Raw genomic sequence first — 16,705 nt, 5'->3', positions numbered from 1 at the left:
TTGTTTGCCTACACGGCCAATGAGTATGCCTAACCCATCATCTTTATTGCTTTTTTTGGTCAGTTTGTATTTTCTAATATCTTCAGGCGTTGCAAAGCGAGCATCACCAAAAAGTGACTTCTTATCCTCGTGAAGCAAAACAAAGAAAATGAATAGAACACCCAACGCAATGGGGATAAAACCAGCAATAGTTAGATTTTTTTGATACAGCGGATCATTGCTGTAGTAATAGATGTAGCGTAGATATGTTAAGAGCGAAAGATGCTCAAAACTGGCATTGTATAGAGTTAAAAAAATTGCTCCTGCTAGATAATTTCCAACTATGATGTATAGAGTAAAGAGTATCCCCCCTCCAACCAGCTTTTTCATGCGAGTGTTTGTTCTCGAATGCGGGTTTTCACCCAAGTTGCCGTGACATTAGCCAGTGTTACGTTCTCTTTGTTACCTGTTAACGCTTGCTGTACTTGACGTACAAAATCCCCTTGTGCTTTGACGGCTTCTGTTGCTTGTAAGAATGCTTGTTTATCGCCAGAATGCCGAGCACGAACTTGAGCTTTGAGAGCTGCAATGGCATTTGTCAAATTTTGTCTTTTCATTTCAATCCCTTAATTTGCGTTTTTCAACTCAGGTTTAAAATAGACTTCTGTCATGTGACGCCTAAGTTTCAATGGAGAGTGAGTGTCATCTTCAACATGCACAACAATATCAATCGTTTGACGCAACAACCGTAAAATAACCTCATAAGATAATGAGGTTGCTCGCGGATTTTGTAGGGTCATTAGCGCCATCCGATCAAATGCCTGTGTTGCGCTGTTTGCGTGAATACTGGTTATTGCGCCTTCATGACCAGAGCCAGCCACATTGATAAAATCAAAGGTTTCACCACCGCGTAACTCAGCCAATAAGATCCGACTAGGATTGAGGCGAAGGCAATTGCGAAGCTGGTTAGCTGGCGTAATTGCCGCATCAACTTTTGCTTCACTAGGGTAAAGTAGGTGTACATAGTTGGAGTGCGATATCAATTCCAGCTCATGAACATCTTCAATAGTAATAAGACGTTCCCAAGCAGGAATTAAATCAATCACCATTTTCATGAACGTGGTTTTACCCGATGAGGTACCGCCAGCAATAACGATTGTTTTTCGATACTGCACAGCTTTTTTGAAAAATTGCGGATAATCTTGGTTTTCTAATAGCGTTTTTAACTCTCTATCTTGGGGGCGAAGACCTCCTGTTGTGCTAATAACATGATCAAAAAAGCCTTGGTTTTGATAATCATCTAACGTGAAACGTTGAGGTGATGGAACCCGAATTGCAATAGAAATTGTATCTGGAGTGCAAGCAGGAGGAAGAACACATTGAATACGCTCTCCCGTTGATAACGTGGCCGATAAATTCGGTTGCATCCGAGAAACATCATTATTCGTATAAGCGGCAACGGCTTTAGCCAATGCCATTGCATCATCGAAGCCAAATTCTAAAATATGGCGTTCCCACTCACCGCAGCATTCAATAAATAGTTCATTAGGTCTATTAATCACGAGCTCGGTGACACCATCCTTCTTTAAAAAAGGAGTGAGCTTAGTCATTGAGAGCTTAACGGCGGTGTCCTTGGGTAGTGTTGTTTGCAATACCATTAGTTAACTCCAAACGATAGACTTTTGAAAAATCAATATCACGGGCAATATAGATCCCCACACGAGCACCTTGATTCTTGCTAAATGTCGGCGCGATATTAATCGTACTTTTCAACGCTTCCGCTGCCATATCTTGAGCAGTGCCCGTTGTGTTATTAAAGTCATTGCCTGTGCTTGCAAATCCCACAAAATCATCAACCAGCGATAACATCATTGCTCCACCAAACCGTTGCCAAAAATGATTATCAACATGGCCGCCTAACCCTCCTTCACCTAGAGAACTACTGGCAGGAGAAGTCAGATCAACCACTACACCAAACGGTGTTTTCACTCGATCCCACAATACGAACAATCGGGCTTGTCCTTGTTGAATATTTGCTTGATATTCGCCACTGACTTCTGAGCCTTTTTCGAGTAATCGAGTAACACCGTTATCACTATAAACATCTTTCGTTAAATAGCAGGATGTTAATCCAGCTACAGTAGAATCTATTCGTGTTCGTAAAACACAATCAATATAGGTTCCCTTGGTGATCAAAAAATCTCTATTTGGTAATAGTGAAGCTACAGATACCGCCGTATTCTGGTGATTTAAGCGGCTACTTAAACGAGCAGGATCGTTCATTGCAGCATTATCTTGATTCACATCTAACTGAGATAGATATCGGTCTAATTGTTTATCTATCTTGGCTGAATTCATCTCTGATTGAGAGATAGACATAGCACGATGCTGGGTAGTAAGTGGGGTGCTTTTGTGTAAAACAATGACAGGTTTTCTTTTTGGGGGCGCTTCCGCTCCTGATGAGGTGTTGTTAACGTCGCCCGCCTTTTGCCCTTCTTGTTGACTTAAAGAAGAGGGGGGAGGCGGCATTTCCCACGTATCAATTTTCGGAGGTTCTTTTCCTTTTTGGGTTTCATCCTCTTCGCCAAACGTCATATCTGTTGAAATATCTGATGTAGGTGTTTTAGCGTCGGGGGTTTTTACGTAGAAAATAATGCTTATGCCAACCAGAAGAAAAAGCAAAAAAACGACTTTTAACCAGGGGGAGGCGGTACTGCTTTGATTTAACACCTCGATAGGGTTATTCAGCTCATTATCCCCTTGAGTCTCATTTTCTGACATCAAGAATCCTTAATGATACGCTGAACTGTTGAAACGCTCGCTCCTGTTTCAGTTACAGGGATCGCTTGCCCTTGATTAGTCACACCGACTACCGCATTATCCAATCGCAACACCCATTGCTTATGGGTTTGATTGACAACTACCTGATTAAGGTTTTTTGGATCAATATGTGTGTTCACCAAACTTTCTTTGCCATTACTATCCACAACATAAATAGCAGGAATTTCACTATCAGCATTAAATGAGAAATAGGTAAAACGTCCATCATCATAAGCACCAGTTGGGGCAATATTGTTTGATTGTTTTCCTACTTGCATGACGTAGTTATAGTTTTTCGGTGCAAATACCTTTGCTTGAGCTATCGCCGATTCTATCGGTTTCTTGACCGATTTTTGAGTTGGCGCCTTAGCATTATTTTTGGGTGTATTGTTTGGACTGTAATCAAACGTCAAACGATAAGTGTTTTGCAATGCTCCCTTTTTTCCTTCACCTAACTCTAATGCAAATGAATAGACCCGTTTATTCGTGACTAACGCTAGGTTTGTTTTCCATGCAGAGGCATTTGGCTCAATAATGATTTCAGTTGTTTTACCCTCCACATCTGTTTGCGTGGCTTTCGCTGCAATAGGCTTAATGAACACATTATTTTCTAATGTTTCAATACTCCATCCATCACTGAATCCAGCCCATTTGCCTAGCACTTGTTCCCCTTCTCCCAAAACGATATGAGTCACCATCCCAGTGTAAGCTGTAATAGCCACCACATCTTCTTTTTCATATCGTGTATGTTGAATGTTCGAATCAAATCGAGATTGGTTTGGAATATCTAAAGCATAAGAATGGCCTGCCGCCATTAGCGCACAGGCCATCATAGTGAATTTGTACATTATTTACTCCGAATTAATTCAGGGTCGAGTCGCCACGCGGTGACTTTAAAATTCAATGGATTTTTGTAACGGTCGGCTAATGACAATTTTTCATCGACAAAATAATCAAATCCAATCGTTGCAATCCAAATCGTTGGTTTTGACTTACCCTCACTGTTTGTATAAGAAATCGTTTTTTTAAAACGCACTGTCGCAATAGGCTTTGTTTCGTTAAATCTAATGCTCAGAATTTCAACATCAGCAGATAATCGATTCCCCCATTTTTGCTGCAATGAGTTCTCACCAATCATGATTTTTTCATAAGCGTTATAAACATTATCTGTTGAAAACAGTGCAATATTATCCACGTTCTCTTGCAATGTTTCCCACTGATACCCTTCATGCCAACGCACATATTGAGAGATAAAATAACCGTCAATCGCCTCATTTTTTGAGAGGCCATTCTCCATCTCTAAACTTGTTTGAAGTTCAACATGACCAGTTTGTTTATCAACTGTTAATACAGTTAACTCAGAGGTTTTCAGTGGCATCAATAATGCTAAAGCCGCCGCGAGTAATACAGACACACCACACGCTGTTGCAGCTACACGCCATGCCGTGCGTTCGGATTTGTTTTGTTGTTCAATCATCGAGACTTCAAACGAAAGCGATTGAGCCAAGAGTTCGTCGTCAATTTGTTGGGGAGAGGAATGTTTCTTTTTTTTAAGCATGACGGCTTAATTCCTTCTGTTTGCATCTCGCCGCTTTTACGCGCTCAATATAAAGAGGCAACCAGATTTTCGAATCACTTGAACTTTCAGATAACACTTCATCCAAGAATGGAAGATCTTTGCTACTCGCTGACAAAACAAATAAATCATCTTTCATGGATTCGGGCAAAGCTAATGAACAAATCAAGGATTGATCACCTTGTTTGATTAAACATAATCGCGATCCCTCTTTGAAACTGACAAGCAGTTCAAATTCGGTCTCCGTTAACCCCAATCGTTTATATTGCGCGTATTTGGCGTTAGGATTAGGTAGAAAAATTTGAGTGGAGGTGGATAACATAATCGCATCAGCAACATTAGAATCTAAAAACTGTTCAGGATATTGCGTACTAGACACAATCAATCCATTCATTTTTCGAATAGTAACTTGCTTATCGTTCATGAACGCCGACACAATATCGTCTTGTACCCATTTCCACCCCTCATCGAACATGCAAATGAGGCGTCGGCCATCGATCACATCGTTAAGTCGATGAAGCAAATAACTCACAATAGGTGCTCGAATTTTGGCATTATCAAGAAAGACTGTACCATCTACGCCGATATTTTGTGCCAAATTAAAATCAATGAGATCATTGTCGCAATCAAATACCCAACCGTAATCACCTCCTGCCAGCCACGGAGTAAGACGGCGTTTAAAACTGCTGCTTTGACCTTCATTATCGATACGCTCTGTGACGAACTGAGCAAAAAGGCTAAGACGACGTACAGGTTTGGGTTGATTTAGTACCAAATCAACCGTAATACTCAATTGCTCTTTATCGGCATCCGTTAGTCTAAACTGTTCATCTTCTACTAAATGAGCAATCCATTCTTTTAACCACAAAACATTGTTTGGGGTCGGCTCCATTTGAAAGGGATTCATCCCCGTTGGCGTGCCACTTTCAATGCGAACATAAGCGCCATTTAGCGCACGAATCATGACTTCCGCACCACGATCTTTGTCAAAAAAGATTGAGCTAAACGCTTGGTTTTGAGCACCAAACTTTTGCGATTGTGCTAACAAAAGAGACAATAAGACAGATTTTCCTTGTCCAGATTTGCCTATTAGCAAAGTGTTACCCAACGTTTGCTCGCCAACAGACGATTCGTTAGCGGGGGACAAATGAAAATTGAAATAATACGGCAATTGAGAGAGAGATTTAAAACGTGTAACAGCATCCCCCCAAGGGTTTCCTACACTCTTACCCATTACAAAATTACTGAATGGAGAAAGCCCCGCAAAATTGCGTGATGTTAAATTAACGACACGAGGCCGATAACGCCAATTGGCTGGCAGTTGTGCAAAAAATGTGGCATCTAATGCAATATTAACGGCTACGGCTTGTATATCGACATCCGCTAATAATTTTGCAGCCTGAGCGCGATGAAGTTTGGTTTCACTCAATGTATTGCCATAGACAAACAAAGAAAAATGATATTCACCTGCTCCCATCACTCCATTTTTGAACATATCGAGGGCATCGGTAATGGCTTCAATCTGACTCTCACCATCATCATCGACATTACTCATGCGAGTGCGCGCCAATTTAAATTCTTTGGCCGCTTGTTGCATACTGAATGGTGTAAAACTTTGAGTAAGAACAAAATCAAAATTGCTATATAACAGACTATTCAACATGCCAGAGAAGCTTTCATTAGGATAGCTTTTGATGTCCAATCCTTGACAAAAACGCTTATCATTAACGTGCTGAATTTCAATAGCGTCATTACCCATATAAAGCCAAGCTGAACCGATGCAGCTATCGACAATACCGTGAGGTAAACGGATGTTTTCCCAATGGCCGCAAACTAAATAATTAAACAAACTTAATGGCTCAGAATACCAATATTGATTCTTTTTGATGCACTGCAATGGTCGGATTTGATATCCACCGAGCACACACATTAAGTTAACGGCTAGATCGTTTAGTTGTTGCTTTTGATTTGAGATGAAGCTTTGAATTTGATCTTTGTTATATAACTTTGTGAGTTTACTATTAGCTCGAAGAACAAGGGTGATAAAGAGTCGATTAGCTCGAATATGATCATCAAACTGACTTTGATATCGTTGATTAAGCTGTGCAGCATAATCTTGCTCAAACTCACCACCGATTTTCGTATCAATCGTAGCTCGAACAACGTGACTCCAGACTCCAACGGGATGATCACTTAATGATTTCAACCATTCATTCAATCCGTTGTGCAGACGTGCAATTTCTTCATCACCTTTGGTCTCAAAACTTATTCCACTGAGCTCAAAGACACGCACTAGAGCGTTATCTTTGGTTTTTAAGGTAAATGTGTCGATGTGAGAAGAATAGGGGATATGAGCCGCGATAGCTCGCTCATGTTCGATAAGACGGCCATAGCGGCTAGGTATCATCGTTTAAGCTCCTTTTTAAATTGAATGGGTGCGTAGACATGGCACCGATTAACTTTGCGGTTGCGTTGAAATTTGGTGAAGTGCAGCCATTGCAGCGTTTTTAAAAAAATCATTTGCTCATCTCTGGCCGTTTGAAAACGGATATAGATGTAGAGCGGAAGGATAAGGACGATAAGATAGAGCTGACTAAACCAAAACCCGACGAGTACAATAGGAATACTGACACAAATCATTGGCATCAAGGGGACGCCAAGGAAAAGAGGTATTCGAGTACAGACTTTAAATAGGGGATCTCGCATAAGCCCTCTTTCAAAGTAGAGGTTAAGGAGAATTGAATAGAGAAAAAGGCGGCTAGTTTAATAAGAAGCGGGCGAATTCAGCCGCACCACCAATGATGAAGGCGGCCATCACAGGTTTTGAGACATCACGGATGCCAGCATCGGTATAGCCGACTTTGTAGCCTGCCCACATGAGGGCGACAGTTATGACACCGACCGATACTGTTCTTAGAATGCCCTCAATGCGAGAGAAGAAAGCAATAACTTTGGCCTCTGCGCCACCACTGGCAAAAGCGACATCGGGAACGGCTACCATAAAGACAGCGAAAAAACACATAAAGCATATAGCAAGATGTGTAGATGAGTTTTTCATAAAACAAATCCAATGAGTTACAAGAGTGGGCACCATGCACACTAGCAAGTTCTTAATCACCCATTAAGGACTTGCTAGTGTACAATGTTTTTCGAATAAAATTTTTATGATTTATGTCACATCAAAACGAAAAACGAAGAGCTCCTATCATCTCTTGCAGATTATCACCGTACAACACAGAGCTATCATCGTTATTTAACGATGTTGTGTGCATCTTATCTGCCTGAGCAATAGTCGAGCTATTCAACACCAAAAACAGCAATAAAATATATTTTTTCACAAGTAATATCCTAAAAATGACAACAGAGACCGCCAAATCCCAAAAACAAGTGTAATGTTAGCTCAGGTCGAATCTCTGCCGTCATAAATAAAAAGAGGCTCTATCAAAAAGATAGAGCCCTAAAGTTAATACTAATTATGAGGTTAATGATAATTAGCACTGCAACAATAACTTTGCTTTAATTCTTTTGTGTTCTGATGTTTTCGATGCGCAATGAAATCAAACAGCAAATATTGTGTGACAGGGTGCTGAACTGATTTTTCTCTCTGCTCTTGAGTCTTTTGATTAAATTCACGCATGAAAACTCCTTAAATATATCTTTCCTGAAAAAGGAGGCTGCGCAGATAGCGCAGCAAATGCCTAGTAAGTGGAAGGAATCGGAATACTAAGCGAAATGTTTTTAGTCGTCCCGTTATTTGAAGATAATTGGCGCAACCATAGGAGAAATAAGAGATGACCAAAACATAGCCATCAACACATAAAAAATATCCATATGAACCTGCAATTTCCAGATTTTCATGACAAATTCAAGGCTTTGTCATGAAAACATCGATATTCAAGTTTGACAACGTCCTGTCTTACGAGGCCATTGTCGTCACGAAACCAGTGTGCGCCACGGACAAACCGCTCGCGTGAACGAATAGGCTGTTGCCAGATGGCCAAATTGTAGTTGCTATACCTATTGATTGATAGCGGATCGTAATGTCGCCCTATTTTTCGTGATGACGAAATACACCGTTCGATGCGACATATTGATGATTGATTCAACATGACACTAACGGCCTTATGATGAGCTCTAAATTAACGTTGGGTTTTCGTGCGCACTTCAATAGTTTTTTCAGACGCAATTGTGTTTCTAAATCACATGAATGCAATGATCGTAGTAAAAAGTTTGTCAAAATTTGATTGCGTTCGGAAACACTACACATTGGGTGTGCTTGAAAATATAAGTGCAACAATGAGTTCTCGATAAGAGAAAAAAAGCGCTCTTGAGTCATAAAATTTTTAATCCAAAGGAAAGGAAGAAAAACAACAACTGGATGGATACTGTCCACATTAAGGCCTTACAGATTCAGGCCGCCTCGCCAGAAAAAGAGGTGTGCAGTCAGACTGAGAATTATAGGTCATTCTCGTAATATCAGATTGTCATTCTTCACAGAAAGAGAATCCGATATCGACCCTGGCATAAGTTATTAAAGAGCACTGTCACTGTGTGAGTGATCATAGGTGCATTATAGGACAAAAAGCAAGTTAAGTAAAGTTTAACTTTCAATAAAAAGTTTAAATTTAATATATATAAACTTACTTTCCTTTGGTTCGAGTATCTTCCCTATATACTAGAAAGAGATTCTTTATTATGGACACCGTAGGCGATCGACTCCGAATACAAAGAGAAAAATTAAAACTTTCTAAGAAAGATTTAGCTAAAATACTAAAAGTTACACCAATGGCGATTACGCAATGGGAAAATAATAAAACAGAGCCGAAAGGTTCAAACCTTAGAGCTGTAGCAGAGCTATTTGAAGTCTCATTAGATTGGTTGCTATTAGGTAAAGATGAGGTTGTTCTCATTGAAAATGAATCTACCTGTGCATCAATCCCATTTTACAAGGATGTTAAAGCATCAGCCGGGTTTGGTATGGCAATTCTCGAAGAGGAGCAGTCACATATCTCAATCGATTTAAACATGATTAAAGGCAATAATATTAATGACTTAGTTTGCATTCGGATTATTGGCGATAGCATGGAGCCAGTTTTACTAGATGGGGCGATTGTGGTTATCAATACAAAAGATAAGCATATTAGAGATGGAAAAATATATGTGATAAGGCAAGATGAATTACTTAGAGTAAAATCTTTGTCATACATACCATCAGGCATTCAATTTAGAAGCTATAACTCTGAATATAAAGATGAAAGTTACACTTTCCAAGAATTATCAAATTTTGCAATTATTGGTCGTGTTGTATGTACTATGTCTATGCGATAAAGTTATTCTTTTGTTGATATATCAATAATATTATATAATAATTGAGATATGGATTTAAGGTTTTAGAGTGCATTGCATAGCACATTACTACATAGTTTTCTATGTAGTGTATTTTCCTTAGTATTCTAGAATGTGTCAGCTCTCAACTGACTATATAGCATTCACAAAAGAACCGTCCTTCTGGTAGGGGGCGGTTTTTTTGTATTTGAAGTATTGGCTGGATACATATAGTTGATCTTTTTTTATGTTTTCTGTAGTCTAATTAGCAATCACTTTGGCGTGAGAAACCAAAGACCTTAAAACTACCAGAGATCATTATGAAAAATCATATTCGCTGCATGGAGCAGCTCCAAAGACAATACACCCCTTTAGGTACAGATTATCGTAATGTTACACTGTCACAGTGTAATTTTAATCTCGTACATGAGGATGTGTATTATGTCATCCTCTAAGCGTAAGTATCCTAAGAATCAACCTGCTAGCTCTGCTTCTGCTCGTCAGACAGCGGTTAAAAAGCGCATCTCTGAGCTGGGTTCACGTAACAATGAGTTCAGTAAGCCACAGTTTCCGTATTGCACAAAACGCTTATTACTTGGTTTTGCGTCATTTATTGATAACCCACACGGTTACAATAACCAACTGCATGATTTGTATTACTGCCAGTCCATTATTTACGGCCTTCAAGAACGCCAGCGTGAAACTTGCGTAAAAGTGCTTACGGTGCTTTGCAGTTGGCTTGAGGTGGAGACAAACCAGATAGGTGTTCCCAAACGTGAGCACATGGATACAATCACCCATAAGGCAGTGATGACCCGTTATCACCTATATTGGCATGAGTCTATTAGCCTGAAACGGTACTATCACACCATCAAGTTGCTGAAGATGGCGGATTATCTTGTGATTGATGCGATCTTCTTACAAGACTCCGATATATTGGCCAATCTTGATTTAAAAGATGAAGAGCTTCCTCGTGTCTACTCAAAAGCGGCGTATAAATCATTGACCAAAAAGTTTGTAAACATTTTTGGTCTACATAGTGATGATGGGGTGATGAAGTCGAAACAGCGTTCCATCACAAAACGGATCAAAGCAGGGCTGCAAACAATGTGGGTGACGTGGCAATCCTTCTCGGACACTTACCAATGGGTGAAACGTCAGAAAGCGAACGTGATGCGAGTAGATCCGATAACGCACGCAGAGTCAGAGCGCTATCCGCAAGGTCGTAAGGTAGAGCCTAGCCTCTTTGGTGGTAACTACCTAACCGAACACTAAAACCGCTAGAAAATCGAATATGCCGCTTAATTGCGGCTTTTGTCGTATCTATAAGAAAGGATTGTACAAAAAACACGCAATGAAAAGGATTTTGGTGCGTTGCGATGGATAAGCGTACATGCAAGTAATGACAAATCCCCTGGTTTGTTGTTAGAAAAGGTTAAGGTTGTGGATAACCTTGTTTATATAATTTCAAAGCGATAGTGTGAACAAAGTTTATGAAGAGATAGGGGTTTTTAGTATATATTTCATATATATAAGTAAGTAGATATAAATATCTATTATTTAGAAAAGGTGGCAAGCCACCAAAAGTACCTCCCATTAAAACGACCTTTAACACTCAACATCTCATTCACACTTTGTCGTTTTAATGGGCCCCAATTCTTTTTCGCTTGCCATATCGTGAACCGAACACTATCTACAAACGCTTTACTACTGAGTCCACCTGATTTCTTCCTTTTGTCATACGACAGCAAGGACTTTCCCTTATTTTAACCCCATGGCAATTTAGCCTAGCAGGATGAGGGGCGAGAACCCCCTTTAAATTAAGCGTATATAAGCAGGATAGTGGTTTCAGAAAGGATGGTGTATAACGAGCTTCGCTCGGCCTAGGATTCGTCGCACAGCTCCTCATGGGGCTATACAGAAATGAAATAACAAACAACATTAGGTGACACTGTCACCTAATGCACTAGGAAAGAAAACTGGTTAAAAAGAAAGATAGAAAGCGTTAGGGGAAATATGAGGACTTTAGTTTTTGAGTTGATTGAGTTCAGCCAAACTTAATCCAGTGATATTCAATATAAAATCGACATCAGCACCAGAGGCTAACATTTTTTTTGCCATTTCTTTCTGTGTGGCATATTTGCCCTGTTGTAACCCTTTTTCTAATCCTTGTTGTAACCCTTCTTCTAATCCTTGTTGTAATCCTTCTTTTAATCCCTCTTGGCGTCCGCGCATTAATCCACGCTTTTCTCCTTCTTTACGCAATTGCTCTGCTATTGTCATCAACGTCTCCTCATGCTCTGGTACTTTTTGCGCTAAATCATTAACTAAAGCTCGAAAATCTTCTGTCTCACCTACCCGTAATAGGTATTCCATTAACGCTCTTACTTGCTTATCTGTAGTGTAACCTTTTAACAACAAACTCACCAATTTTTCCAATATCTCACGCACATCCCGTTCGCGGATGTGCTTTTGCACCAACTCTAACAACGCAACTCGTTTGTGTTGCATGATGGTGTCATCGGACATCACAGTTAAATCTACTAATGGGAAATCTTGAAAATACAGTGCTTGAGCCAGCTCTCTATCTTTAAACAAGTCTAACCAATTTGTGCTATATGGGTACGGCGTTTCTCGTCCGTGATAAAACAAGATTGGGATCACGAGCGGTAATTCATTATTGCCCGCTTCTAGGTGTTGCTGCATTGCTGCAACGGCATATCTCAACATTCGGAATGCCATTTTAGCATCGCTTCGGGATTGATGTTCGACTAATGCGTATACATACCCAACCCCTTTCCTGGTTTTCATCGAATACAGAACATCACTGATGTATGGACGCAAAGAATCTTCAATAAATGAGCTCGATTCCAATTTTAATGTGTCAAAATCACATTGCTTTCGCAATGTCTCAGGTAAGTGGATTTCCAGAAAATCGCGAGCGGTTTCTGGTGTTGTCATGAACGATTTAAACAAACTGTCATGGGGAGTTGGGATGGTGGCCATTCGATGCTCCTTTGGTATCTGGAGCTATTATTGCACAAGTGTGAGTAAGTTTTGACACTTCAAAGTAAAACCGAACCTTTTCGCTTTTCAATGTTTTCTTCCTCCGATGCCTCTTTTAATGGCCGCAGATGCCCTTTCGTCACCAGTTCTGCCAGCGTGAAGGAATAATGGCCGAGCATATTGATGTGTCTGTGGCAAAGTGGTGAGAGGCGTGCGATATCTTCATCATTCACGATTTCCCCCTGTGCCCTGAGATGGTCTAGGGCTGCCTGCATATAAATAGTGTTCCATAATACGACGGCGTTAGTCACCAGCCCCAGTGCGCCCAGTTGATCTTCTTGACCATCGGTATATCGCTTTCTTATCTCACCTTTCTGACCGTGACAGATAGCTCTGGCAACGGCATGGCGATTTTCTCCTCGGTTAAGTTGGGTCAGGATGCGCCTGCGGTAATCTTCATCATCAATATAATTAAGCAGATACAGCGTTTTGTTAATACGTCCCACTTCAATGATTGCCTGAGTCAGCCCGGAGGGGCGTTCACTTTTCAGTAATGAATGGATCAGCACAGAAGCCTGTACCTTGCCCTGCTTCAGGGAGCCTGCGGCCCGGATCATTTCGTCCCTCTGAAGGACTATTTTTTGGGGATCTGACTGTCCTCTGGCAATATCATTCAGTACGCCATAATCGGCATCATTGTCCATGCGCCAGAACACCGAAGCACCGGCATCAGCCATACGCGGGGAAAACTGATATCCCAGCAGCCAGAAAAGGCCAAAAACAAGATCGCTGGCTCCGGCGGTATCGGTCATGATCTCGGTAGGATTCAGTCCTGTTTCCTGCTCCAGAAGGCCTTCCAGCACAAAGATTGAATCCCTAAGTGTTCCCGGTATAACGATGCCATGAAAGCCGGAATATTGATCGGAAATAAAGTTGTACCACGTGATCCCCCTGTTATGGCCAAAGTATTTCCGGTTCGGTCCGGCATTGATTGTTCTGACCGGCGTAACAGGGGTGTGAAGCCCAACGGTACGGTTTTGTACGTTAAGCGTTAAATCAAACAGTTAGTACAACATGACGTTTAGGTAAACCTTACGATCATTGGTAAAAAGCACCCCAAAATTAGTATGTGGCATAACTTATGTGTCACCACTTGCTGTGTCATAACTTAAATGACATGCTAATTTTCTGTTAGCGTACGTTTTCGTTCCATTGGGCATCAAACCCCTATAATTCAGGGTGTATATCCCAATTATTACCCTAATGTTTTAGCTACTGAGTGGCTACGATTGTGCGTGTTAATCACTAATGTTTAGTTTGTTTATATGTAACATGTTGAAATAAAGCTATTAGGTGATTAATGTTTGGAATAAAATTCGAACGATAACATTTATACCAATAGAGGTTTGCATGGCTGACTTACGATTGATGTCTGGCGATTCTTTAGCTAGAAAACATGTTGTGTTTATTCATGGATTAGGTGGCAATGCTGAAACCACATGGCAATCAAATAATTCAGAAAAAGTTTTTTGGCCTAAGTGGTTACATGAAGATATAGAGGATGTATGTATCTGGTCGATTGGTTACGAGGCTCCTAAGTTTACTATGCGAGCTTCGGGAATGGGTCTCCATGATAGAGCGCAAAACGTACTTGAGACACTCTTAACTGAACAGCAACTAAGTAAGGGCGAGCTAATACTAGTAGGTCATAGTCTAGGTGGACTAATTATTAAACAATTACTTAGGTTAGCAAGCGATCAGAATGGGCGTAAGGGTGCGGTTGAGCTTATAAATAGAATTATTGGTGTGGCATTTTTAGGTTCACCTCATACTGGAGCAGATCTAGCGCAAACAGGTAACTCTCTTTGTGGGCGATTGTTTCTCAAGTTATGTTTATTACAACCTTCTGCGGCAACTGCCTCATTAGAGCGCAACGATGCCACTCTACGCGAGCTGAATACTTGGTATCGAGGATGGTGTCACGATAAAGACATTCGGCATTTAGTGTTGGTTGAAACTAAGCCATATTGCATATTTGGAAGGATTGTTAAAGCTGATAGCTCAGATCCAGGCTTAAAAGAACGGGCAATTCCAATAGATGCTCATCATATTAATATAAGTAAGCCATCTTCAAAACAAGACGATATATATAAGCACATTAAGAAGTTTGTTGCTGAAGATACACTATCCAAACAAGCTAGTTGGTTACGAGCTAATTTTGGGAGAGATTATAGTGGTTGGGAGGAATATGGTAATTGGGCTAAGTGCCCAAAAGGCGTTGAGGAAGAATACATACTAGATCAAGCTGTGCGCCTTCACAATTCTTCCTCTAATGACTCAGAAGGGTTAGCTACAGTTGATGCATTGAATTTGCTTCGAAATCGCTTACTCAATGCTGGAGCGTCTATTCGTTTAGTCGGGCTGTCAGGTGTAGGTAAAACTCGCTTCGTACAAGCACTATTTGATGACAGAATTGGGGAAAATGCTCTTGATCAAGAGAGCGTGTTTTATTCGGACATTAGTCTATCTCCTTCACCTATTCCACGAGTTTTAGTCGAACGGCTTGTTAGAGACGGTATTCAGTCCATTGTTGTAGTGGATAATTGTGCCCCCGACTTGCATCGTGAACTTACCAATTTATGTAAAGATAACAGCAAAGCTAGAATCCTAACTGTTGAATACGACGTTAGAGAAGATCAGCCAGAGGATACTGAAGTTTATACTTTAGCTCCAAGTTCTAGTGAGCTTATCGAAGCAATGATTTCATCAAGATTCCCTCATTTAAGTAAACAAACTACTGAGAAAATTGCCGAGTTTTCAGGCGGTAATGCAAGAGTGGCTAATGTTCTTGCCTCTACGGTAGGAAAAGATGAAAACATATCCAGATTAAAAGATGAAGAGTTATTCAAAAGACTATTTCACCAGCGCCATGATTCTGATATTGGCTTAGAAAAAGCAGCCGAAGGTTTATCATTAGTTTATTCGTTTCAGTTGGAATCTGAAGAAGGCTTTAGTGAAGAGTTAAAGTTACTAGGTGAAATAGTAAGGCTTCCTCCTCCTGAAATGTACAACGTCTTGAAGAGTTGAAACGACGAAACTTAGCGCAAGAACGTAGCATTTGGATGGCGATATTACCTCACCCTATTGCAAATAGACTAGCCCGTTTAGCATTGCAGAACATCCCACTTGCAAATGTTATGAAGTTCATAAATAGCAATACACAACCAAGACTGCTCAAATCTTTCTCACGTCGTATTGGGTATCTTAATGATAGTGAAGAAGCCGTAAATCTAGCATTAGAGTGGCTAACACCTGACGGAGTGATAGATTTACTTTTTAAAAAAGGTAATGACGATTTATCGATCTCGTTGTTGGCTAATATTGCCCCGATTATTCCAAGTGAAGTACTCACGTATCTGGAGCAAAGAGCAAAATTAGATCCTAGTTTATTAAGTAGGGATAATCTACATTACATATCTATTACAAGGCTTCTTCGTTCTCTAGCATATGAAGATAACTTGTTCAATCAATGTTTTGATCTGCTCTGTTGTTTCGCATTATCTGAAAAGAAAGGAGAAAATAATGATTCTATTAGAAGCTTACTTTGTAGTTTATTTCAGCTTTATCTATCAGGTACACACGCGACATTGGAACAACGAGTTAAATGTATTAATAAACTCATAAGCAGCTCGAATGAAAATAAAAGAGAACTGGGGTATGAGTTACTCGATAGTTCACTAAAAACTTCAGATTTTTCATCAAGTTATTGTTTTGATTTTGGTGCTAGACTAAGAAATTTTGGTTACGAGCCTAAAAGTCGAAGTGATGTGCTTTCTTGGTATCGCGAATACTTATTGCTCATTGGTAATCTTGCTTCGTCAGGCCAAATTATTGATGAGGGTGTCAAAGAGGTTTTTGCTAATCATATTAGAGGACTATGGCACTTTGCTGAGCTACATGATGATCTTGAATCCATATCCCAAAGCTTCTGTAGTAATG

General features: G+C 40.3%; 5 protein-coding genes across 5 annotated transcripts; all 5 read right to left on the bottom strand.

The window, feature by feature from the left end:
* Window positions 1-605: 605 nt before the first annotated feature.
* On the bottom strand, window positions 606-1,589 carry LOC309817862 (type IV secretion system protein VirB11-like; the record flags this gene model as incomplete). The annotated part of the gene is made up of 1 exon (XM_082682136.1): window positions 606-1,589. The coding sequence occupies one exon, from the start codon at window positions 1,587-1,589 to the stop codon at window positions 606-608; it is 984 nt and encodes a 327-aa protein (XP_082538262.1).
* A 1,170-nt stretch (window positions 1,590-2,759) lies between these two features.
* LOC309817860 (type IV secretion system protein virB9-like) lies at window positions 2,760-3,614 on the bottom strand (the record flags this gene model as incomplete). Its single annotated transcript, XM_082682135.1, has 1 exon — window positions 2,760-3,614. One exon carries the CDS (start codon window positions 3,612-3,614, stop codon window positions 2,760-2,762), a length of 855 nt encoding a protein of 284 aa, XP_082538261.1.
* Window positions 3,615-3,646: 32 nt separating this feature from the next.
* LOC309817859 (type IV secretion system protein virB8-like) lies at window positions 3,647-4,276 on the bottom strand (the record flags this gene model as incomplete). The annotated part of the gene is made up of 1 exon (XM_082682134.1): window positions 3,647-4,276. The coding sequence occupies one exon, from the start codon at window positions 4,274-4,276 to the stop codon at window positions 3,647-3,649; it is 630 nt and encodes a 209-aa protein (XP_082538260.1).
* Window positions 4,277-4,349: 73 nt separating this feature from the next.
* Window positions 4,350-6,782, bottom strand: LOC309817858 (type IV secretion system protein virB4-like; the record flags this gene model as incomplete). Its single annotated transcript, XM_082682133.1, has 2 exons — window positions 4,350-5,416; window positions 5,606-6,782. The coding sequence occupies 2 exons, from the start codon at window positions 6,780-6,782 to the stop codon at window positions 4,350-4,352; spliced, it is 2,244 nt and encodes a 747-aa protein (XP_082538259.1).
* Window positions 6,783-11,725: 4,943 nt separating this feature from the next.
* LOC309817857 (recombination-promoting nuclease RpnD-like) lies at window positions 11,726-12,661 on the bottom strand (the record flags this gene model as incomplete). The annotated part of the gene is made up of 1 exon (XM_082682132.1): window positions 11,726-12,661. The coding sequence occupies one exon, from the start codon at window positions 12,659-12,661 to the stop codon at window positions 11,726-11,728; it is 936 nt and encodes a 311-aa protein (XP_082538258.1).
* Window positions 12,662-16,705: the final 4,044 nt, after the last annotated feature.

Source organism: Grampus griseus (genome assembly GCF_964374135.1).
Source record: "Grampus griseus genome assembly, contig: HAP1_SCAFFOLD_1093, whole genome shotgun sequence".
NCBI classification, from domain to species: domain Eukaryota; kingdom Metazoa; phylum Chordata; class Mammalia; order Artiodactyla; family Delphinidae; genus Grampus; species Grampus griseus.
The sequence above is the reverse complement of the archived record's forward strand: the minus strand, read 5'-3'. Positions and strand labels throughout refer to the sequence as shown.